Source organism: Onthophagus taurus, chromosome 5 (genome assembly GCF_036711975.1).
Source record: "Onthophagus taurus isolate NC chromosome 5, IU_Otau_3.0, whole genome shotgun sequence".
Lineage (NCBI taxonomy): Eukaryota > Metazoa > Arthropoda > Insecta > Coleoptera > Scarabaeidae > Onthophagus > Onthophagus taurus.
The window spans coordinates 656,744-683,813 of NC_091970.1; the positions used below are offsets into that span (position 1 = coordinate 656,744).

General features: G+C 23.3%; 1 protein-coding gene and 1 long non-coding RNA gene across 2 annotated transcripts in view; one reads left to right on the forward strand and one right to left on the reverse strand.

The window, feature by feature from the left end:
* The window catches only part of LOC111418002 (uncharacterized), a 115,317-nt gene that overhangs the window by 58,534 nt on the left and 29,713 nt on the right, over positions 1–27,070 (forward strand). The gene's annotated exons all lie outside the window — the stretch shown is intronic.
* Positions 9,254–17,986, reverse strand: LOC111423761 (uncharacterized). The gene is made up of 3 exons (XM_023057088.2): positions 17,821–17,986; positions 10,086–10,122; positions 9,254–9,949 (listed from the first exon to the last, which is right to left on the reverse strand). Exons 1-3 carry the CDS (start codon positions 17,887–17,889, stop codon positions 9,330–9,332), a joined length of 726 nt encoding a protein of 241 aa, XP_022912856.2. The 5' UTR covers positions 17,890–17,986; the 3' UTR covers positions 9,254–9,329.

Consider the following 27,070-nt stretch of genomic DNA (forward strand, 5'->3'; position numbering starts at 1 on the left):
CAACAATAAGGATATAACCTCAAAAATATTAATTTTTGTAGCATACTGTTCAGTGGGAAATTAAAATTTGAAGTTAGAAAAAAATTGTGTTAACAAAAATTGTTCCTGAAACAATTCCAAACAAACTTTGTCAACAATTTTTTTTGATTTAGTCAATAATTAAGGAGATAACCTCAAAATAATAATTTTTCCGTTTTTATACATAATTATACTTAGATGCTTAATTAATAGAGATGTAAAAAAATTTTATTAAGATAATTGATTCAAAATTGAAATTGAAACAAATTTTATTTAAAACATTTTTTAATAAAAACAATAATTGTTGAGATAATTAATTTTGATAGCATACTATTCAGAGGGAAATTAAAATTTCAAGTTAGCAAAAAATTTTATTAACAAACACTGTTCCTGAAGTAATTCTAAACAAATTTTGTTAACAAAATTTTTTGATTAACTCAACAATAAGGATATAACCTCAAAAATATTAATTTTTGTAGCATACTGTTCAGTGGGAAATTAAAATTTTAAGTTAGAAAAAAATTGTGTTAACAAAAATTGTTCCTGAAACAATTCCAAACAAACTTTATCAACAACTTTTTTTGATTTAATCAATAATTAAGGAGATAACTTCAAAATAATAATTTTTCCGTTTTTATACATAATTATACTTAGATGCTTAATTAATAGAGATGTGAAAAAATTTTATTAAGATAATTGATTCAAAATCGAAATTGAAACAAATTTTATTTAAAACATTTTTTAATAAAAACAATAATTGTTGAGATAATTAATTTTGATAGCATACTATTCAGAGGGAAATTAAAATTTAAAGTTAGCAAAAAATTTTATTAACAAACACTGTTCCTGAAGTAATTCTAAACAAATTTTGTTAACAAATTTTTTTGATTAAATCAACAATAAGGATATAACCTCAAAAATATTAATTTTTGTAGCATACTGTTCAGTGGGAAATTAAAATTTTAAGTTAGAAAAAAATTGTGTTAACAAAAATTGCTCCTGAAACAATTCCAAACAAACTTTGTCAACAACTTTTTTTGATTTAGTCAATAATTAAGGAGATAACCTCAAAATAATAATTTTTCCGTTTTTATACATAATTATACCTAGATGCTTAATTAATAGAGATGTAAAAAAATTTTATTAAGATAATTGATTCAAAATTGAAATTGAAACAAATTTTATTTAAAACATTTTTTAATAAAAACAATAATTGTTGAGATAATTAATTTTGATAGCATACTATTCAGAGGGAAATTAAAATTTAAAGTTAGCAAAAAATTGTATTAACAAACACTGTTCCTGAAGTAATTCTAAACAAATTTTGTTAACAAAATTTAGACCTAGATTATGATCCTGTTCCTGGCATAAATTGGAAAATAAGAAACTTCTTTTTTAGTTGTTAATGATTTTTCTATTTATTATTATTATTACTATTTGAAATACAAAAGGAAATTATTACATTAAAACTCATCTTTTAAAGAGATTTAAATTTTTCTTTTAATATTAAGAATAAAACACTTTTAATTTCCTTTATCCATCTCATCTTCAAATAATTCCTCACTTTTTACGAAATTGGGGTCGGCTCGTTTAAAACTTCCCCCAAGTACCAAGCTGTTTAGTGTTCTTCGTACCATACATCTAAAATAAATAAGGTTATTATAAAGTATCTATTTCATGTTTCAGAGCGAGTAATACGAATGGAATGAAGCCAAATGTTGATATGGAGTAGAAGAATTTAAAAGTTTCTAAGGATGCAAATAGTATAAAAAGTTGATGAAAAAGTTGTCAATTAAAAATCGAAACTACAATACAACAATGGGATGTAGACGGTATAAAATCAGGTATTGTAGTACTCTACTTTTTAATATTAAATCCTAACTGCTAAACATAAACATACTTTAGCGACTTTAACGCTACAAAAAATTAATTAAAAATAATTGCGCCATCTAGCGGTTGCTCGCGGTAACTATATCCTTTTATTACAGGAATCTGTAATTTTTCTTATATAATTGTCAGGGCACGGAACTTTTGTAACAAAACGATACGATTTCCCCCCTCCACTCGTACACCATACTGTTCAGTGGGAAATTTAAATTTCAAGTTAGAAAAAAATTGTGTTAACAAAAATTGTTCCTGAAACAATTCCAAACAAACTTTGTCAACAATTTTTTTTGATTTAGTCAATAATTAAGGAGATAACCTCAAAATAATAATTTTTCCGTTTTTATACATAATTATACTTAGATGCTTAATTAATAGAGATGTAAAAAAATTTTATTAAGATAATTGATTCAAAATTGAAATTGAAACAAATTTTATTTAAAACATTTTTTAATAAAAACAATAATTGTTGAGATAATTAATTTTGATAGCATACTATTCAGAGGGAAATTAAAATTTAAAGTTAGCAAAAAATTGTATTAACAAACACTGTTCCTGAAGTAATTCTAAACAAATTTTGTTAACAAAATTTTTTGATTAAATCAACAATAAGGATATAACCTCAAAAATATTAATTTTTGTAGCATACTGTTCAGTGGGAAATTAAAATTTTAAGTTAGAAAAAAATTGTGTTAATAAAAATTGTTCCTGAAACAATTCCAAACAAACTTTGTCAACAATTTTTTTTGATTTAATCAATAATTAAGGAGATAACCTCAAAATAATAATTTTTCCGTTTTTATACATAATTATACTTAGATGCTTAATTAATAGAGATGTAAAAAATTTTTATTAAGATAATTGATTCAAAATCGAAATTGAAACAAATTTTATTTAAAACATTTTTTAATAAAAACAATAATTGTTGAGATAATTAATTTAGATGGCATACTATTCAGAGGGAAATTAAAATTTAAAGTTAGCAAAAAATTGTATTAACAAACACTGTTCCTGAAGTAATTTTAAACAAATTTTGTTAACAACATTTTTTGATTAAATCAACAATAAGGATATAACCTCAAAAATATTAATTTTTGTAGCATACTGTTCAGTGGGAAATTAAAATTTTAAGTTAGAAAAAAATTGTGTTAACAAAAATTGTTCCTGAAACAATTCCAAACAAACTTTGTCAACATTTTTTTTTGATTTAATCAATAATTAAGGAGATAACCTCAAAATAATAATTTTTCCGTTTTTATACATAATTATACTTAGATGCTTAATTAATAGAGATGTAAAAAGATTTTATTAAGATAATTGATTCAAAATCGAAATTGAAACAAATTTTATTTAAAACATTTTTCGATAAAAACAATAATTATCGAGATAATTCATTTTGATAGCATACTATTCAGAGGGAAATTAAAATTTCAAGTTAGCAAAAAATTGTATTAACAAACACTGTTCCTGAAGTAATTTTAAACAAATTTTGTTCACGAAATTTTTTGATTAAATCAACAATAAGGATATAACCTCAAAACTATTAATTTTTGTAGCATACTGTTCAGTGGGAAATTAAAATTTTAAGTTAGAAAAAAATTGTGTTAACAAAAATTGCTCCTGAAACAATTCCAAACAAACTTTGTCAACAACTTTTTTTGATTTAATCAATAATTAAGGAGATAACCTCAAAATAATAATTTTTCCGTTTTTATACATAATTATACTTAGATGCTTAATTAATAGAGATGTAAAAAAATTTTATTAAGATAATTGATTCAAAATCGAAATTGAAACAAATTTTATTTAAAACATTTTTTAATAAAAACAATAATTGTTGAGATAATTAATTTTGATAGCATACTATTCAGAGGGAAATTAAAATTTAAAGTTAGCAAAAAATTGTATTAACAAACACTGTTCCTGAAGTAATTCTAAACAAATTTTGTTAACAAATTTTTTTGATTAAATCAACAATAAGGATATAACCTCAAAAATATTAATTTTTGTAGCATACTGTTCAGTGGGAAATTAAAATTTGAAGTTAGAAAAAAATTGTGTTAACAAAAATTGTTCCTGAAACAATTCCAAACAAACTTTGTCAACAATTTTTTTTGATTTAGTCAATAATTAAGGAGATAACCTCAAAATAATAATTTTTCCGTTTTTATACATAATTATACTTAAATGCTTAATTAATAGAGATGTAAAAAAATTTTATTATGATAATTGATTCAAAATCGAAATTGAAACAAATTTTATTTAAAATATTTTTTGATAAAAACAATAATTATTGAGATAATTAATTTTGATAGCATACTATTCAGAGGGAAATTAAAATTTAAAGTTAGCAAAAAATTTAGTTTTAGCAAAAAAACACTGTTCCTGAAGTAATTCTAAACAAAATTTGTTAACAACATTTTTTGATTAAATCAACAATAAGGATATAACCTCAAAAATATTAATTTTTGTACCATACTGTTCAGTGGGAAATTAAAATTTTAAGTTAGAAAAAAATTGTGTTAACAAAAATTGTTCCTGAAACAATTCCAAACAAACTTTGTCAACAACTTTTTTTGATTTAATCAATAATTAAGGAGATAACCTCAAAATAATAATTTTTCCGTTTTTATGCATAATTATACTTAGATGCTTAATTAATAGAGATGTAAAAAAATTTTATTAAGATAATTGATTCAAAATCGAAATTGAAACAAATTTTATTTAAAACATTTTTTAATAAAAACCATAATTGTTGAGATAATTAATTTTGGTAGCATACTATTCAGAGGGAAATTAAAATTTAAAGTTAGCAAAAAATTGTATTAACAAACACTGTTCCTGAAGTAATTCTAAACAAATTTTGTTAACAAAATTTAGACCAAGATTATAATCCTGTTCCTGACATAAATTGGAAAATAAGAAACTTCTTTTTGAGTTGTTAATGACTTCTCTATTTATTATTATTATTACTATTTGAAATACAAAAGGAAATTATTACATTAAAACTCATCTTTTAAAGAGATTTAAATTTTTCTTTTAATATTAAGAATAAAACATTTTTAATTTCCTTTATCCATCTCATCTTCAAATAATTCCTCACTTTTTACGAAATTGGGGTCGGCTCGTTTAAAACTTCCCCCAAGTACCAAGCTGTTTAATGTTCTTCGTACCATACATCTAAAATAAATAAGGTTATTATAAAGGTTAAAGTATCTACTTCATGTTTCAGAGCCAGTAATGGAATGAAGCCAAATGTTGATATGGAATAGAAGAATTTAAAAGATTCTAAGGATGTTGGCCCTCTTACAACGCATTTTGTATTATCAACTTGCACATTGCAAATAGTATAAAAAGTTGATGAAAAAGTTGTCAATTAAAAATCGAAAATACAATACAACAATGGGATGTAGACGGTTTAAAATCAGGTATTGTAGTACTCTACTTTTTAATATTAAATCCTAACTGCTAAATTTAAACATACTTTAGCGACTTTAACGCTACAAAAAGGTAATTAAAAATAATTGCGCCATCTAGCGGTTGCTCGCGGTAACTATATGTTTTTATTAGAGGAATCTGTAATTTTTCTTATATAATTGTCAGGGCACGGAACTTTTGTAACAAAAGGATACGATTTCCCCCCTCCACTCGTTCTAAAACGATTTTCTCAATAAAAGAATATATAAACTTATGTTCTTAATTATTGATCAAATCAAAAAATTTTGTTAACAAAATTTGTTTAGAATTACTTCAGGAACAGTGTTTGTTAATACAATTTTTTGCTAACTTGAAATTTTAATTTCCCTCTGAATAGTATGCTATCAAAATTAATTATCTCAACAATTGTTGTTTTTATTAAAAAATGTTTTAAATAAAATTTGTTTCAATTTCGATTTTGAACCAATTATCTCAATAAAAAATTTTTACATCTCTATTAATTAACCATCTAAGTATAATTATGTATAAAAACGGAAAAATTATTATTTTGAGGTTATCTCCTTAATTATTAATTAAATCAAAAAAAATTGTTGACAAAGTTTGTTTAGAATTGTTTCAGGAATAAATTTTGTTAACATAATTTTTTTCTAACTTGAAATTTTAATTTCCCACTGAATAGTATGGTACAAAAATTAATATTTTTGAGGTTATATCCTTATTGTTGATTTAATCAAAAATTTTTGTTAACAAAATTTGTTTAGAATTACTTCAGGAACAGTGTTTGTTAATACGATTTTTTGCTAACTTGAAATTTTAATTTCCCTCTGAATAGTATGCTATCAAAATTAATTATCTCAATAATTATTGTTTCTATCAAAAAATGTTTTAAATAAAATTTGTTTCAATTTCGATTTTGAATCAATTATCTTAATAAAATTTTTTTACATCTCTATTAATTAAGAATCTAAGTATAATTATGTATAAAAACGGAAAAATTATTATTTTGAGGTTATCTCCTTAATTATTGATTAAATCAAAAAAAATCGTTGACAAAGTTTGTTTGGAATTGTTTCAGGAACAATTTTTGTTAATTTCTAACTTAAAATTTTAATTTCCCACTGAACAGTATGCTACAAAAATTAATATTTTTGAGGTTATATCCTTATTGTTGATTTAATCAAAAAATTTTGTTAACAAAATTTGTTTAGAATTACTTCAGGAACAGTGTTTGTTAATACAATTTTTTGCTAACTTTAAATTTTAATTTCCCTCTGAATAGTACGCCATCAAAATTAATTATCTCAACAATTATTGTTTTTATTAAAAAATGTTTTAAATAAAATTTGTTTCAATTTCGATTTTGAATCAATTATCTTAATAAAAAAATTTTACATCTCTATTAATTAAGCATTTAAGTATAATTATGTATAAAAACGGAAAAATTATTATTTTGAGGTTATCTCCTTAATTATTGATTAAATCAAAAAAAATTGTTGACAAAGTTTGTTTGGTATTGTTTCAGGAACAATTTTTGTTAACACAATTTTTTTCTAACTTAAAATTTTAATTTCCCACTGAACAGTATGCTACAAAAATTAATATTTTTGAGGTTATATCCTTATTGTTGATTTAATCAAAAAATTTTGTTAACAAAATTTGTTTAGAATTACTTCAGCAACAGTGTTTGTTAATACAATTTTTTGCTAACTTGAAATTTTAATTTCCCTCTGAATAGTATGCTATCAAAATTAATTATCTCAACAATTACTGTTTTTATTAAAAAATGTTTTAAATAAAATTTGTTTCAATTTCGATTTTGAATCAATTATCTTAAGAAAAAATTTTTACATCTCTATTAATTAACCATCTAAGTATAATTATGTATAAAAACGAAAAAATTATTATTTTGAGGTTATCTCCTTAATTATTGATTAAATCAAAAAAAGTTGTTGACAAAGTTTGTTTGGAATTGTTTCAGGAACAATTTTTGTTAACACAATTTTTTTCTAACTTAAAATTTTAATTTCCCACTGAATAGTATGCTACAAAAATTAATATTTTTGAGGTTATATCCTTATTGTTGATTTAATCAAAAAATTTTGTTAACAAAATTTGTTTAGAATTACTTCAGGAACAGTGTTTGTTAATACAATTTTTTGCTAACTTGAAATTTTAATTTCCCTCTGAATAGTATGCCATCAAAATTAATTATCTCAACAATTATTGTTTTTATTAAAAAATATTTTAAATAAAATTTGTTTCAATTTCGATTTTGAATCAATTATCTTAATAAAAAATTTTTACATCTCTATTAATTAACCATCTAAGTATAATTATGTATAAAAACGGAAAAATTATTATTTTGAGGTTATCTCCTTAATTATTGATTAAATCAAAAAAAATTGTTAACAAAGTTTGTTTGGAATTGTTTCAGGAACAATTTTTGTTAATTTCGAACTTAAAATTTTAATTTCCCACTGAACAGTATGGTACAAAAATTAATATTTTTGAGGTTATATCCTTATTGTTGATTTAATCAAAAAATGTTGTTAACAAAATTTGTTTAGAATTACTTCAGGAACAGTGTTTGTTAATACAATTTTTTGCTAACTTGAAATTTTAATTTCCCTCTGAATAGTATGCTATCAAAATTAATTATCTCAACAATTACTGTTTTTATTAAAAAATGTTTTAAATAAAATTTGTTTCAATTTCGATTTTGAATCAATTATCTTAATAAAAATTTTTTACATCTCTATTAATTAACCATCTAAGTATAATTATGTATAAAAACGGAAAAATTATTATTTTGAGGTTATCTCCTTAATTATTGATTAAATCAAAAAAAATTGTTGACAAAGTTTGTTTGGAATTGTTTCAGGAACAATTTTTGTTAATTTCTAACTTAAAATTTTAATTTCCCACTGAACAGTATGGTACAAAAATTAATATTTTTGAGGTTATATCCTTATTGTTGATTTAATCAAAAAATGTTGTTAACAAAATTTGTTTAGAATTACTTCAGGAACAGTGTTTGTTAATACAATTTTTTGCTAACTTGAAATTTTAATTTCCCTCTGAATAGTATGCTATCAAAATTAATTATCTCAACAATTACTGTTTTTATTAAAAAATGTTTTAAATAAAATTTGTTTCAATTTCGATTTTGAATCAATTATCTTAATAAAAATTTTTTACATCTCTATTAATTAACCATCTAAGTATAATTATGTATAAAAACGGAAAAATTATTATTTTGAGGTTATCTCCTTAATTATTGATTAAATCAAAAAAAATTGTTGACAAAGTTTGTTTGGAATTGTTTCAGGAACAATTTTTGTTAATTTCTAACTTAAAATTTTAATTTCCCACTGAACAGTATGGTACAAAAATTAATATTTTTGAGGTTATATCCTTATTGTTGATTTAATTAAAAAATTTTGTTAACAAAATTTGTTTAGAATTACTTCAGGAACAGTGTTTGTTAATACAATTTTTTGCTAACTTTAAATTTTAATTTCGGGAAATCGTATCGTATCTTAATTGCGCCATCTAGCGGTTCCTCGCCGTAATTATATGTTTTTATTACAGGAATCTGTAATTTTTCTTATATAATTATTTAATTAACAAACAAATTTGTTTACCTAGGTTCGGAGACTTTATTTTTACCATCACACGGATTATCATCATTCCTCCGTATCCTATCAAATCCAATTGCAATTAAAGCCTCTAACGCCGCTCTTCTACGAACGAAATGACGTAAAGATTGATCTAAAATCTTGTTTTTTTTACCTTATTTGGTCGTATCCTTGCATTTCCACTGCGTTATCCAGATTTCGCGCTGGAAAATTTCTGTAATCCTCTGAAAATTATATACATAAACGGTGTTAAAAGTTGTTAAAAGAAAAACACGTTATGATTAATTAGTGATATATTTTTGAAGACTCGCGGAATTAAAATTGAATTAGTTTAACAATATTGTAGGGAAATTAAAATTTGTTTTTGATTTTTTGAAGGAATTCGTTTAATCCGCGTTCGTTTAGATTATCGGGGATGGTGTATAAATTGCGTCCAATTAAGTTTCCTCCTCCGATGCTATCTAAGCTTCTTCCTATTAAGTTACCCCCACCAATGCTATCTAAGCTTCGTCCTTGAAGGTTGCCTCCACCGATGCTATCTAAACTTCGTCCTTGAAGGTTGCCTCCACCGATGCTATCTAAGCTTCTTCCTAATAAGTTGCCACCACCGATGCTATCTAAGCTTCTTCCTATTAAGTTACCACCACCAATGCTATCTAAACTTCGTCCTTGAAGATTTCCTCCTCCAATACTATCTAAGCTTCTTCCCAATAAATTGCCACCACCAATACTATCTAAGCTTCTTCCTTGTAGATTACCCCCACCAATACTATCAAGACTTCTTCCTTGAAGATGTCCACCACCAATTCCATCCAACCCTCTTCCTTGAAGATTTCCTCCTCCAATACTATCAAGACTTCTTCCCAATAAATTACCCCCACCAATACTATCCAAACTTCTTCCTATTAAATGTCCACCTCCAATACTATCGAAGCTTCCTCTTAAATATTTATTGGTTCGGCCCATATTTTCTGTTAGTACGAAATTTTTGAAACATTTTAATTACTTATACATTAACTTTGAAGCTATTTACAATGCGAATTCTGTTTATTAATAATTTTATTTATATACAAAAAGATTTATAAAAAACTTTTGTAATTTACTCACCATAAGCCGCATTTTGTGGGAAAGTGTAACGGAAGCTCTAAAAAAAAAGAAAAAAATGAGATTAAAGACTCAATTCTGGATCGAATTAACCACTACAAATCGTTTCCGGTGTTTACCCGCCGGAAGTAATTAACCGCGTTCGATTTAAAAGCGATATCCGACACTTGACTCGCACCAGTTTGAAATAACTCGATTAACACCGCCGTATTTACTCGTTGACCACGTCTTCGCCTTCGCGCGTTTTCTTTTCGAGTTTATTTAACCCTTTTATTCTTGTATTGAACGAAAAAAACTCGAGTTACTTTTTGTTGTAAATCCCGCTTTGTAATTTTTTTTAATCGATAGATAGGGACGAAATTAAAAACGAATTATTATGATCCTTTATGCGGCGCGTATCGTCCGGTTTTTAATTGAAAACGTCAATTGAGGGTTTATTGCGGATCATTTCTGATAAAAACCGAATCGAATATTAATTTAGGAATTAATTTGTTTGAAAATGAACGCACGTTTTCTTGTTATTAGCTTAAAATAACAAAGAGCCCGTCTCTAATGACGTTATGGTTAATTTAAATAAGCGATGTCGTGCATAATTTCTTAACGCGTGTTATTATTACCAGCGACTAAGTTTCATGGGATAACAATTAAAGTTTCCTTTTGAGCAACGTAAAGTTAATATACTCGAATTTTAATCGAACTTTTTGAAATTACTCTTTGTAATAAAGAATTTCCTGTTAATCTAATAACCAGGGCACGGAACTTTTGTAACAAAACGATACGATTTCCCCCCTCCACTCGTTCTGATTAAAAGAACACCATACTGTTCAGTGGGAAATTAAAATTTTAAGTTAGAAATTAACAAAAATTGTTCCTGAAACAATTCCAAACAAACTTTGTCAACAACTTTTTTTGATTTAATCAATAATTAAGGAGATAACCTCAAAATAATAATTTTTCCGTTTTTATACATAATTCTACTTAGATGCTTAATTAATAGAGATGTAAAAAAATTTTATTAAGATAATTGATTCAAAATCGAAATTGAAACAAATTTTATTTAAAACATTTTTTAATAAAAACAATAATTGTTGAGATAATTAATTTTGATAGCATACTATTCAGAGGGAAATTAAAATTTCAAGTTAGCAAAAAATTGTATTAACAAACACTGTTCCTGAAGTAATTCTAAACAAATTTTGTTAACAACATTTTTTGATTAAATCAACAATAAGGATATAACCTCAAAAATATTAATTTTTGTACCATACTGTTCAGTGGGAAATTAAAATTTTAAGTTAGAAAAAAATTGTGTTAACAAAAATTGTTCCTGAAACAATTCCAAACAAACTTTGTCAACAATTTTTTTTGATTTAATCAATAATTAAGGAGATAACCTCAAAATAATAATTCTTCCATTTTTATACATAATTATACTTAGATGCTTAATTAATAGAGATGTAAAACATTTTTATTAAGATAATTGATTCAAAATCGAAATTGAAACAAATTTTATTTAAAACATTTTTTAATAAAAACAATAATTGTTGAGATAATTAATTTTGATAGCATACTATTCAGAGGGAAATTAAAATTTCAAGTTAGCAAAAAATCGTATTAACAAACACTGTTCCTGGAGTAATTCTAAACAAATTTTGTTAACAAAATTTTTTGATTAAATCAACAATAAGGATATAACCTCAAAAATATTAATTTTTGTAGCATACTGTTCAGTGGGAAATTAAAATTTTAAGTTAGAAAAAAATTGTGTTAACAAAAATTGTTCCTGGAACAATTCCAAACAAACTTTGTCAACAATTTTTTTTGATTTAATCAATAATTAAAGAGATAACCTCAAAATAATAATTTTTCCGTTTTTATACATAATTATACTTAGATGCTTAATTAATAGAGATGTAAAAATTTTTTATTAAGATAATTGATTCAAAATCGAAATTGAAACAAATTTTATTTAAAACATTTTTTAATAAAAACAATAATTGTTGAGATAATTAATTTTGATAGCATACTATTCAGAGGGAAATTAAAATTTCAAGATAGCTAAAAATTGTATTAACAAACACTGTTCCTGAAGTAATTCTAAACAAATTTTGTTAACAAAATTTTTTGATTAAATCAACAATAAGGATATAACCTCAAAAATATTAATTTTTGTAGCATACTGTTCAGTGGGAAATTAAAATTTTAAGTTAGAAAAAAATTGTATTAACAAAAATTGTTCCTGAAACAATTCCAAACAAACTTTGTCAACAATTTTTTTTGATTTAATCAATAATTAAGGAGATAACCTCAAAATAATAATTTTTCCGTTTTTATACATAATTATACTTAAATGCTTAATTAATAGAGATGTAAAAAATTTTTATTAAGATAATTGATTCAAAATCGAAATTGAAACGAATTTTATTTAAAACATTTTTTAATAAAAACAATAATTGTTGAGATAATTAATTTTGATAGCATACTATTCAGTGGGAAATTAAAATTTTAAGTTAGAAAAAAATTGTGTTAACAAAAATTGTTCCTGGAACAATTCCAAACAAACTTTGTCAACAATTTTTTTTGATTTAATCAATAATTAAGGAGATAACCTCAAAATAATAATTTTTCCGTTTTTATACATAATTATACTTAGATGCTTAATTAATAGAGATGTAAAAAAATTTTATTAAGATAATTGATTCAAAATCGAAATTGAAACAAATTTTATTTAAAACATTTTTTAATAAAAACAATAATTGTTGAGATAATTAATTTTGATAGCATACTATTCAGAGGGAAATTAAAATTTAAAGTTAGCAAAAAATTGTATTAACAAACACTGTTCCTGAAGTAATTCTAAACAAATTTTGTTAACAAAATTTTTTGATTAAATCAACAATAAGGATATAACCTCAAAAATATTAATTTTTGTACCATACTATTCAGAGGGAAATTAAAATTTCAAGTTAGAAAAAAATTGTGTTAACAAAAATTGTTCCTGAAACAATTCCAAACAAACTTTGTCAACAATTTTTTTTGATTTAATCAATAATTAAGGAGATAACCTCAAAATAATAACTTTTCCGTTTTTATACATAATTATACATAAATGCTTAATTAATAGAGATGTAAAAATTTTTTATTAAGATAATTGATTCAAAATCGAAATTGAAACAAATTTTATTTAAAACATTTTTTGATAAAAACAATTGTTGAGATAATTAATTTTGATAGCATACTATTCAGAGGGAAATTAAAATTTCAAGTTAGCAAAAAATTGTATTAACAAACACTGTTCCTGAAGTAATTCTAAACAAATTTTGTTAACAAAATTTTTTGATTTGATCAATAATCTCAAAAAAATTTTTATATATATATTTTTATATATTCTTTTATTGAGAAAATCGTTTTAGAAATTAACGCACGTTTTCTTGTCATTAGCTTAAAATAACAAAGAGCCCGTCATCGCAGTAGCGAACGTTTTCTCGGAGTTGCACTAATGACGTTATGGTTAATTTAAATAAGCGATGTCGTGCATAATTTCTTAACGCGTGTTATTATTACCAGCGACTAAGTTTCATGGGATAACAATTAAAGTTTCCTTTTGAGCAACGTAAAGTTAATATACTCGAATTTTAATCGAACTTTTTGAAATTACTCTTTGCAATAAAGAATTTCGAATTTCCTGTTAATCTAATAACTCGTACATAATAAAATACCAATTCAATATGGCACGCAATATGAATCTACGGCATCCAATAATAATAATTATTTTTAGATTCGGCGAATTCTGTTTATATTAACAAAATAGCAATTGTGTTATTTTATCGGAAAATACCTCTGATAAGAATGTTTGCGCTTATTAAAAATTTCCATAATAATTTTTTCTTTTCTAGGAATAAAGAACTCCCTGGCTACTTTTATGAAGAGTTTTGAATACATTTCGCATTCGCAAAGCTTCCCAAGAAAATTATTACATCCACAATCAAGTTATTAAGGCGAAGAAACTTTATTTAACTCTTATAGTAATGGATTTAGAGCTTTAATTAAGCTTACATATCAATTTATTTATGAAACGTCACATTGACAGGTATTAATGTCAAATTTTTTTTAGGTTATCCTTTAGCATTAACAAAGATCTTCATAAAATTGGTTTTATTTTTTCGATTTCCAATAATATTTTGAATAACTAGAAAGTTGAGGTTAAATATTATTTTATTTAAATTATTTGTTCATAAATATAAAACCAAAAACGAATTATTTTTGAAATTGGAAACTTCAAACGTCACTTTGACTCAAAACATGGTAATATAACGATAAAAAATGTATAAAAAATATGGATATTTCGAACTTTATATGGAAAAAGTAAACTTTTGAGATTCCTTTAATCATTTTAAATAATTAAGTAATAATTTTAGATGTCATTCCGACTTATGCAAATTATGAAGAAACGTTATGACATGACATTTAGAAGAAATTAATAAATAAATTTGAATACAACTTGGTTTGGAGGAAAAGTAAGAAACGAATTACTTAATAAGAGGTAAGATTTTATTATTTTTTTTAAAGAAAGTTAGGCAACTTAATATACTTCATATACATTAATTTCATGGAGTAATTCGATTTCCCCCCTCCACTCGTTCTCAAAAAATCTTGGTTAAAAGAACAGCAAATTCAAATTTCAAGTTAAAAAAAAATTGTGTTAACAAAAATTGTTCCTGAAACAATTCTAAACAAACTTTGTCAACAATTTTTTTTGATTTAATCAATAATTAAGGAGATAACCTCAAAATAATAATTTTTGCGTTTTTATACATAATTATACTTAGATGGTTAATTAATAGAGATGTAAAAATTTTTTATTAAGATAATTGATTCAAAATCGAAATTGAAACAAATTTTATTTAAAACATTTTTTAATAAAAACAATAATTGTTGAGATAATTAATTTTGATAGCATACTATTCAGAGGGAAATTAAAATTTAAAGTTAGCAAAAAATTGTATTAACAAACACTGTTTCTGAAGCAATTCTAAATAAATTTTGTTAACAAAATTTTTTGATTAAATCAACAATAAGGATATAACCTCAAAAATATTAATTTTTGTACCATACTGTTCAGTGGGAAATTAAAATTTTAAGTTAGAAAAAAATTGTGTTAACAAAAATTGTTCCTGAAACAATTCCAAACAAACTTTGTCAACAATTTTTTTTGATTTAATCAATAATTAAGGAGATAACCTCAAAATAATAATTTTTCCGTTTTTATACATAATTTTACTTAGATGCTTAATTAATAGAGATGTAAAAAAATTTTATTAAGATAATTGATCCAAAATCGAAATTGAAACAAATTTTATTTAAAACATTTTTTGATAAAAACAATAATTGTTGAGATAATTAATTTTGACAGCATACTATTCAGAGGGAAATTAAAATTTAAAGTTAGCAAAAAATTGTATTAACAAACACTATTCCTGAAGTAATTCTAAACAAATTTTGTTAACAAAATTTTTTGATTAAATCAACAATAAGGATATAACCTCAAAAATATTAATTTTTGTACCATACTGTTCAGTGGGAAATTAAAATTTCAAGTTAGAAAAAAATTGTGTTAACAAAAATTGTTCCTGAAACAATTCCAAACAAACTTTGTCAACAATTTTTTTTGATTTAATCAATAATTAAGGAGATAACCTCAAAATAATAATTTTTCCGTTTTTATACACAATTATACTTAGATGCTTAATTAATAGAGATGTAAAAAATTTTTATTAAGATAATTGATTCAAAATCGAAATTGAAACAAATTTTATTTAAAACATTTTTTAATAAAAACAATAATTGTTGAGATAATTAATTTTGATAGCATACTATTCAGAGGGAAATTAAAATTTAAAGTTAGCAAAAAATTGTATTAACAAACACTGTTCCTAAAGTAATTCTAAACAAATTTTGTTAACAAAATTTTTTGATTAAATCAACAATAAGGATATAACCTCAAAAATATTAATTTTTGTACCATACTGTTCAGTGGGAAATTAAAATTTTAAGTTAGAAAAAAATTGTGTTAACAAAAATTGTTCCTGAAACAATTCCAAACAAAGTTTGTCAACAATTTTTTTTGATTTAATCAATAATTAAGGAGATAACCTCAAAATAATAATTTTTCCGTTTTTATACATAATTATACTTAGATGCTTAATTAATAGAAATGTAAAAATTTTTTATTAAGATAATTGATTCAAAATCGAAATTGAAACAAATTTTATTTAAAACATTTTTTAATAAAAACAATAATTGTTGAGATAATTAATTTTGATCGCATACTATTCAGAGGGAAATTAAAATTTCAAGTTAGCAAAAAATTGTATTAACAAACACTGTTCCTGAAGTAATTCTAAACAAATTTTGTTAACAAAATTTTTTGATTAAATCAACAATAAGGATATAACCTCAAAAATATTAATTTTTGTACCATACTGTTCAGTGGGAAATTAAAATTTTAAGTTAGAAAAAAATTGTGTTAACAAAAATTGCTCCTGAAACAATTCCAAACAAACTTTGTCAACAATTTTTTTTGATTTAATCAATAATTAAGGAGATAACCTCAAAATAATAATTTTTCCGTTTTTATACATAATTATACTTAGATGCTTAATTAATAGAGATGTAAAAAAAATTTATTAAGATAATTGATTCAAAATCGAAATTGAAACAAATTTTATTTAAAACATTTTTTAATAAAAACAATAATTGTTGAGATAATTAATTTTGATAGCATACTATTCAGAGGGAAATTAAAATTTAAAGTTAGCAAAAAATTGTATTAACAAACACTGTTCCTGAAGTAATTCTAAACAAATTTTGTTAACAAATTTTTTTGATTAAATCAACAATAAGGATATAACCTCAAAAATATTAATTTTTGTAGCATACTGTTCAGTGGGAAATTAAAATTTTAAGTTAGAAATTAACAAAAATTGTTCCTGAAACAATTCTAAACAAACTTTGTCAACAATTTTTTTTGATTTAATCAATAATTAAGGAGATAACCTCAAAATAATAATTTTTCCGTTTTTATACATAATTATACTTAGATGCTTAATTAATAGAGATGTAAAATTTTTTTATTAAGATAATTGATTCAAAATCGAAATTGAAACAAATTTTATTTAAAACATTTTTTAATAAAAACAATAATTGTTGAGATAATTAATTTTGATAGCATACTATTCAGTGGGAAATTAAAATTTTAAGTTAGAAAAAAATTGTGTTAACAAAAATTGTTCCTGAAACAATTCCAAACAAACTTTGTCAACAATTTTTTTTGATTTAATCAATAATTAAGGAGATAACCTCAAAATAATAATTTTTCCGTTTTTATGCATAATTATACTTAAATGCTTAATTAATAGAGATGTAAAAATTTTTTATTAAGATAATTGATTCAAAATCGAAATTGAAACAAATTTTATTTAAAACATTTTTTAATAAAAACAATAATTGATGAGATAATTAATTTTGATAGCATACTATTCAGTGGGAAATTAAAATTTTAAGTTAGAAAAAAATTGTATTAACAAACACTGTTCCTGAAGTAATTCTAAACAAATTTTGTTAACAAAATTTTTTGATTTGATCAATAATTAAATCGTATCCTTTTGTTACAAAAGTTCCGTGCCCTAACTATGACATAGAAAAGTTTTTTTTACTTAAAAAAGCAAAGTTTACTTACTTTTGGGTACCCATCAGACCCAGGATAAAAAACAAAGGCTAACCCAACCGCAAAGATAATCTTCCACATATTCAAAATCTTTGCCTTTTTCTTCTTTTCGTAGTCAACCGCCAATTGAGTTGGTAATAAAGAGTCGATTGTTGGAAATGTGAAAACTTTTACGTGGTCCCGGTTAGGGAACAAGCCTTTTATACCTGCATACAGGTGGGTTTCCCCCCGCGCGAGGGGAGAACAAATTTTAGGTGGAGCTTTATCGTGTGGGGAGTCGACAGCAAAAATAAGGTGGGGGAAAAAGCTCGGTCATCGTCACAGCTTCCGTTTATATCTATCCCCCTACGCGATACCCTAATTAATTATTTCTTCATTGAGGAGAACGCAATATCATCCAGTAATAAAAGTCAAAACAACGTTCGGTTTTTTTCGTTACTTTTCGCGAAGGGTTTTATTGGTTAATTTGATAATGCTACAAATTGGTGTATAAATCAACCGAGTAGAAGAAATAATAACAAAACGTGTTGCGAAAGATGACGTTAAAAATTAATATTGATACAAAAATATTTATTTATTCGATATAATAACATTGTGGGATGTGCGGGGAATATTAAAATTAATGATTTCGTCGAAATTTTTAACGAAACGCAATATTTACATACTTTTTTTGAAATCAAAAAGAAACGCGTGCTTTCAAAGTAATTCATTACTTTTATTAGCAAATAGCGAAATCGAATCAAAAATAAATTTACCTTTATATTCCGAAATTATACGTAATTTATTAAAACGTCAAATGTCACTTTGACGTTTCTAACTGTCACTTTATAAATTGAACCATTTTGGGTTATTTTAAATAAATTGAGATGAAACGGAATATTTTCACAAACGTTTCTTAATTTAGCCTTTAATTTACATTTAAATTGAATATAAACAAATTTTTTTTTTATGTAAAGTTTCTTTGTGTCTTTACAAAGGTGAATATGCCAAAGTGAGTAACGAAAATAAATTAATTTTGTTGAAATTAAATCATAAATCGTTTCGACATGATATTTTCACCTCAATATTTTTCACTCTATGAGTTTTATACGAAAATTTTCGGGGGTTTACGATGATGTGGATACAATACAGGTTGAGAAAGTTTTTTTATCGCCACCCTAAAGTTATTATTAGGGCACGGAACTTTTGTAACAAAAGAAAATTTCATACAAAAGTTGTTCTAAATTAAATTCTAAAACGATTTTCTCAATAAAAGAATATATAAAAATATATATATAAAAATTTTTTTGAGATTATTGATCAAATCAAATAATTTTGTTAACAAAATTTGTTTAGAATTACTTCAGGAACAGTGTTTGTTAATACATTGAAATTTTAATTTCCCTCTGAATAGTATGCTATCAAAATTAATTATCTCAACAATTATTGTTTTTATTAAAAAATGTTTTAAATAAAATTTGTTTCAATTTCGATTTTGAATCAATTATCTTAATAAAAAATTTTTACATCTCTATTAATTAAGCATTTAAGTATAATTATGTACAAAAACGGAAAAATTATTATTTTGAGGTTATCTCCTTAATTATTGATTAAATCAAAAAAAATTGTTGGCAAAATTTGTTTGGAATTGTTTCAGGAACAATTTTTGTTAAAACAATTTTTTTCTATCTTAAAATTTTAATTTCCCACTGAACAGTATGGTACAAAAATTAATATTTTTGAGGTTATATCCTTATTGTTGATTTAATCAAAAAATTTTGCTAACAAAATTTGTTTAGAATTACTTCAGGAACAGTGTTTGTTAATACAATTTTTTGCTAACTTGAAATTTTAATTTCCCTCTGAATAGTATGCTATCAAAATTAATTATCTCAACAATTATTGTTTTTATTAAAAAATGTTTTAAATAAAATTTGTTTCAATTTCGATTTTGAATCAATTATCTTAATAAATTTTTTTTACATCTCTATTAATTAAGCATCTAAGTATAGTTATGTATAAAAACGGAAAAATTATTATTTTGAGGTTATCTCCTTAATTATTGATTTAATCAAAAAAGATTGTTGACAAAGTTTGTTTGGAATTGTTTCAGGAACAATTTTTGTTAACACAATTTTTTTCTAACTTAAAATTTTAATTTCCCACTGAACAGTATGGTACAAAAATTAATATTTTTGAGGTTATATCCTTATTGTTGATTTAATCAAAAAATTTTGTTAACAAAATTTGTTTAGAATTACTTCAGGAACAGTGTTTGGTAATACAATTTTTTGCTAACTTGAAATTTTAATTTCCCTCTGAATAGTATGCTATCAAAATTAATTATCTCAACAATTATTGTTTTTATTAAAAAATGTTTTAAATAAAATTTGTTTCAATTTCGATTTTGAATCAATTATCTTAATAAAAAATTTTTACATCTCTATTAATTAAGCATTTAAGTATAATTATGTACAAAAACGGAAAAATTATTATTTTGAGGTTATCTCCTTAATTATTGATTAAATCAAAAAAAATTGTTGGCAAAATTTGTTTGGAATTGTTTCAGGAACAATTTTTGTTAAAACAATTTTTTTCTATCTTAAAATTTTAATTTCCCACTGAACAGTATGGTACAAAAATTAATATTTTTGAGGTTATATCCTTATTGTTGATTTAATCAAAAAATTTTGCTAACAAAATTTGTTTAGAATTACTTCAGGAACAGTGTTTGTTAATACAATTTTTTGCTAACTTGAAATTTTAATTTCCCTCTGAATAGTATGCTATCAAAATTAATTATCTCAACAATTATTGTTTTTATTAAAAAATGTTTTAAATAAAATTTGTTTCAATTTCGATTTTGAATCAATTATCTTAATAAATTTTTTTTACATCTCTATTAATTAAGCATCTAAGTATAGTTATGTATAAAAACGGAAAAATTATTATTTTGAGGTTATCTCCTTAATTATTGATTTAATCAAAAAAGATTGTTGACAAAGTTTGTTTGGAATTGTTTCAGGAACAATTTTTGTTAACACAATTTTTTTCTAACTTAAAATTTTAATTTCCCACTGAACAGTATGGTACAAAAATTAATATTTTTGAGGTTATATCCTTATTGTTGATTTAATCAAAAAATTTTGTTAACAAAATTTGTTTAGAATTACTTCAGGAACAGTGTTTGGTAATACAATTTTTTGCTAACTTGAAATTTTAATTTCCCTCTGAATAGTATGCTATCAAAATTAATTATCTCAACAATTATTGTTTTTATTAAAAAATGTTTTAAATAAAATTTGTTTCAATTTCGATTTTGAATCAATTATCTTAATAAAAAATTTTTACATCTCTATTAATTAAGCATTTAAGTATAATTATGTACAAAAACGGAAAAATTATTATTTTGAGGTTATCTCCTTAATTAATGATTAAATCAAAAAAAATTGTTGACAAAGTTTGTTTGGAATTGTTTCAGGAACAATTTTTATTAACACAATTTTTTTCTAACTTAAAATTTTAATTTCCCACTGAACAGTATGGTACAAAAATTAATATTTTTGAGGTTATATCCTTATTGTTGATTTAATCAAAAAATTTTGTTAACAAAATTTGTTTAGAATTTCTTCTGGAACAGTGTTTGTTAATACAATTTTTCGCTAACTTTAAATTTTAATTTCCCTCTGAATAGTATGCTATCAAAATTAATTATCTCAACAATTATTGTTTTTATTAAAAAATGTTTTAAATAAAATTTGTTTCAATTTCGATTTTGAATCAATTATCTTAATAAAAAAATTTTACATCTCTATTAATTAAGCATCTAAGTATAATTATGTATAAAAACGGAAAAATTATTATTTTGAGGTTATCTCCTTAATTATTGATTAAATCAAAAAAAATTGTTGGCAAAGTTTGTTTGGAATTGTTTCAGGAACAATTTTTGTTAACACAATTTTTTTCTAACTTAAAATTTTAATTTCCCACTGAACAGTATGGTACAAAAATTAATATTTTTGAGGTTATATCCTTATTGTTGATTTAATCAAAAAATGTTGTTAACAAAATTTGTTTAGAATTACTTCAGGAACAGTGTTTGTTAATACAATTTTTTGCTAACTTGAAATTTTAATTTCCCTCTGAATAGTATGCTATCAAAATTAATTATCTCAATAATTATTGTTTCTATCAAAAAATGTTTTAAATAAAATTTGTTTCAATTTCGATTCTGAATCAATTATCTCAATAAAATTTGTTTACATCTCTATTAATTAAGCATCTAAGTATAATTATGTACAAAAACGGAAAAATTATTATTTTGAGGTTATCTCCTTAATTATTGATTAAATCAAAAAAAATTGTTGGCAAAGTTTGTTTGGAATTGTTTCAGGAACAATTTTTGTTAACACAATTTTTTTCTAACTTAAAATTTTAATTTCCCACTGAACAGTATGGTACAAAAATTAATATTTTTGAGGTTATATCCTTATTGATGATTTAATCAAAAAATTTTGTTAACAAAATTTGTTTAGAATTACTTCAGGAACAGTGTTTGTTAATACAATTTTTTGCTAACTTGAAATTTTAATTTCCCTCTGAATAGTATGCTATCAAAATTAATTATCTCAACAATTATTGTTTTTATTAAAAAATGTTTTAAATAAAATTTGTTTCAATTTCGATTTTGAATCAATTATCTTAATAAAAAATTTTTACATCTCTATTAATTAAGCATTTAAGTATAATTATGTACAAAAACGGAAAAATTATTATTTTGAGGTTATCTCCTTAATTATTGATTTAATCAAAAAAGATTGTTGACAAAGTTTGTTTGGAATTGTTTCAGGAACAATTTTTGTTAACACAATTTTTTTCTAACTTAAAATTTTAATTTCCCACTGAACAGTATGGTACAAAAATTAATATTTTTGAGGTTATATCCTTATTGTTGATTTAATCAAAAAATTTTGTTAACAAAATTTGTTTAGAATTACTTCAGGAACAGTGTTTGTTAATACAATTTTTTGCTAATTTGAAATTTTAATTTCCCTCTGAATAGTATGCTATCAAAATTAATTATCTCAACAATTATTGTTTTTATTAATAAATGTTTTAAATAAAATTTGTTTCAATTTCGATTTTGAATCAATTATCTTAATAAAAAATTTTTACATCTCTATTAATTAACCATCTAAGTATAATTATGTATAAAAACGGAAAAATTATTATTTTGAGGTTATCTCCTTAATTATTGATTAAATCAAAAAAAATTGTTGACAAAGTTTGTTTGGAATTGTTTCAGGAACAATTTTTGTTAACACAATTTTTTTTTAACTTGAAATTTTAATTTCCCACTGAACAGTATGCTGTTCTTTTAACCAAGATTTTCTGAGAACGAGTGGAGGGGGGAAATCGTATCGTTTTGTTACAAAATCCTGGTTATTATAACTAAAAAATTCTTTAATAAATCTCATTTTGTTTCGTTTTATTGTAAAAAATGATTTGGCAAAGAAAAAAGGATAATTTTGTTAGCGCATTCTTTTTTTTTGTCTTTTTCGTCACATATTTCATTAATTAATATGGATGGGGGGTTACGTTATTAAAATAATTAAATATTTGCTCGCAACAAATAGATATACGAGTGGTGTGGATTTTGCAGACAGTGCTTGCGTTTAATGAACAACATCTGTCGTCGCTCCCGATTTTATGTATCAGATAATGTTTAATTATTAAGTAAACATGTCAACAAATCACGAAAATGGTTTCAAAAATATTTACTTGCATTATTTTTAAACAAATCAAAAAAATAAAGTTTATTTATTTAAGTTGGTATTACCCATAGTTGGTATTTCTCTAATTTCTAATAACATTCTCATCAACTAGAACCAAATAATTGAGATTAAGAAATTTTCCGAAAAAATAATCAATATAGAATGTGGAAAATTAAAAATGCATTAAAATGAATATAAACATCATGGGGTTATTTTCAAAAATAAACGAGATATGGTTGTTTTTCGGTCAACTTCCGGTTTGCAACTTTTTATTTTTGATGATAACATAGTCGTGTTTGGTATCATTTTAAAGGATTTTCAATGATTTTCATGAATTTTCAATTAAAATTAATTAAAATCAACGACTTTATGATTTATGACAATTTTAACCGGAAGTTGTAAACCGGAAATTATTAAAATGAAGTAATTTTTAAAAAATAATCAGTTTAGATTGTAAGAAATTAAAAATGCTTTAAAATGAATTTAAACATCATGGGGTTATTTTCAAAAATAAACGAGATATGGTTGTTTTTAGGTCAACTTCCGGTTTGCAACTTTTTATTTTTGATGATAACATAGTCGTGTTTGGTATCATTTTAAAGGATTTTCAATGATTTTCATGAATTTTCAATTAAAATTAATTAAATTCAACGACTTTATGATTTATGACAATTTTAACCGGAAGTTGTAAACCGGAAATTATTAAAATGAAGTAATTTTTAAAAAATAATCAGTTTAGATTGTAAGAAATTAAAAATGCTTTAAAATGAATATTAACATCATGGGGTTATTTTCAAAAATAAACGAGATATGGTTGTTTTTAGGTCAACTTCCGGTTTGCAACTTTTTATTTTTGATGATAACATAGTCGTGTTTGGTATCATTTTAAAGGATTTTCAATGATTTTCATGAATTTTCAATTAAAATTAATTAAAATCAACGACTTTATGATTTATGACAATTTTAACCGGAAGTTGTAAACCGGAAATTATTAAAATGAAGTAATTTTTAAAAAATAATCAGTTTAGATTGTAAGAAATTAAAAATGCTTTAAAATGAATTTAAACATCATGGGGTTATTTTCAAAAATAAACGAGATATGGTTGTTTTTAGGTCAACTTCCGGTTTGCAACTTTTTATTTTTGATGATAACATAGTCGTGTTTGGTATCATTTTAAAGGATTTTCAATGATTTTCATGAATTTTCAATTAAAATTAATTAAAATCAACGACTTTATGATTTATGACAATTTTAACCGGAAGTTGTAAACCGGAAATTATTAAAATGAAGTAATTTTTAAAAAATAATCAGTTTAGATTGTAAGAAATTAAAAATGCTTTAAAATGAATTTAAACATCATGGGGTTATTTTCAAAAATAAACGAGATATGGTTGTTTTTAGGTCAACTTCCGGTTTGCAACTTTTTATTTTTGATGATAACATAGTCGTGTTTGGTATCATTTTAAAGGATTTTCAATGATTTTCATGAATTTTCAATTAAAATTAATTAAAATCAACGACTTTATGATTTATGACAATTTTAACCGGAAGTTGTAAACCGGAAATTATTAAAATGAAGTAATTTTTAAAAAATAATCAGTTTAGATTGTAAGAAATTAAAAATGCTTTAAAATGAATTTAAACATCATGGGGTTATTTTCAAAAATAAACGAGATATGGTTGTTTTTAGGTCAACTTCCGGTTTGCAACTTTTTATTTTTGATGATAACATAGTCGTGTTTGGTATCATTTTAAAGGATTTTCAATGATTTTCATGAATTTTCAATTAAAATTAATTAAAATCAACGACTTTATGATTTATGACAATTTTAACCGGAAGTTGTAAACCGGAAATTATTAAAATGAAGTAATTTTTAAAAAATAATCAGTTTAGATTGTAAGAAATTAAAAATGCTTTAAAATGAATTTAAACATCATGGGGTTATTTTCAAAAATAAACGAGATATGGTTGTTTTTAGGTCAACTTCCGGTTTGCAACTTTTTATTTTTGATGATAACATAGTCGTGTTTGGTATCATTTTAAAGGATTTTCAATGATTTTCATGAATTTTCAATTAAAATTAATTAAAATCAACGACTTTATGATTTATGACAATTTTAACCGGAAGTTGTAAATCGGAAATTATTAAAATTAAGTAATTTTAAAAAAATAATCAATTTAGAATGTGGGAAATTAAAAATGCTTTAAAATGAATATAAACATCATATGGTTATTTTCAAAAATAAACGAGATATGGTTGTTTTTAGGTCAACTTCCGGTTTGCAAGTTTTTATTTTTGATGATAACATAGTCGTGTTTGGTATCATTTTAAAGGATTTTCAATGATTTTCATGAATTTTCAATTAAAATTAATTAAAATCAACGACTTTATGATTTATGACAATTTTAACCGGAAGTTGTAAACCGGAAATTATTAAAATGAAGTAATTTTTAAAAAATAATCAGTTTAGATTGTAAGAAATTAAAAATGCTTTAAAATGAATATTAACATCATGGGGTTATTTTCAAAAATAAACGAGATATGGTTGTTTTTAGGTCAACTTCCGGTTTGCAAGTTTTTATTTTTGATGATAACATAGTCGTGTTTGGTATCATTTTAAAGGATTTTCAATGATTTTCATGAATTTTCAATTAAAATTAATTAAAATCAACGACTTTATGATTTATGACAATTTTAACCGGAAGTTGTAAACCGGAAATTATTAAAATGAAGTAATTTTTAAAAAATAATCAGTTTAGATTGTAAGAAATTAAAAATGCTTTAAAATGAATATTAACATCATGGGGTTATTTTCAAAAATAAACGAGATATGGTTGTTTTTAGGTCAACTTCCGGTTTGCAACTTTTTATTTTTGATGATAACGTAGTCGTGTTTGGTATCATTTTAAAGGATTTTCAATGATTTTCATGAATTTTCAATTAAAATTAATTAAAATCAACGACTTTATGATTTATGACAATTTTAACCGGAAGTTGTAAACCGGAAATTATTAAAATGAAGTAATTTTTAAAAAATAATCAGTTTAGATTGTAAGAAATTAAAAATGCTTTAAAATGAATTTAAACATCATGGGGTTATTTTCAAAAATAAACGAGATATGGTTGTTTTTAGGTCAACTTCCGGTTTGCAACTTTTTATTTTTGATGATAACATAGTCGTGTTTGGTATCATTTTAAAGGATTTTCAATGATTTTCATGAATTTTCAATTAAAATTAATTAAAATCAACGACTTTATGATTTATGACAATTTTAACCGGAAGTTGTAAACCGGAAATTATTAAAATGAAGTAATTTTTAAAAAATAATCAGTTTAGATTGTAAGAAATTAAAAATGCTTTAAAATGAATTTAAACATCATGGGGTTATTTTCAAAAATAAACGAGATATGGTTGTTTTTAGGTCAACTTCCGGTTTGCAACTTTTTATTTTTGATGATAACATAGTCGTGTTTGGTATCATTTTAAAGGATTTTCAATGATTTTC

What these genes read in the sequence shown, in the direction of transcription:
- LOC111423761 (XM_023057088.2), bottom strand. Translation starts at nt 17,889, where the DNA reads ATGTGGAAGATTATCTTTGCGGTTGGGTTAGCCTTTGTTTTTTATCCT. An exon ending in GGTCTGATGGGTACCCAAAA is followed by an intron (nt 10,123 to 17,820) that starts GTAAGTAAACTT and finishes CTTTTTTTTTAG; the next exon opens with AGCTTCCGTTACACTTTCCC. An exon ending in CCCACAAAATGCGGCTTATG is followed by an intron (nt 9,950 to 10,085) that starts GTGAGTAAATTA and finishes TCGTACTAACAG; the next exon opens with AAAATATGGGCCGAACCAAT.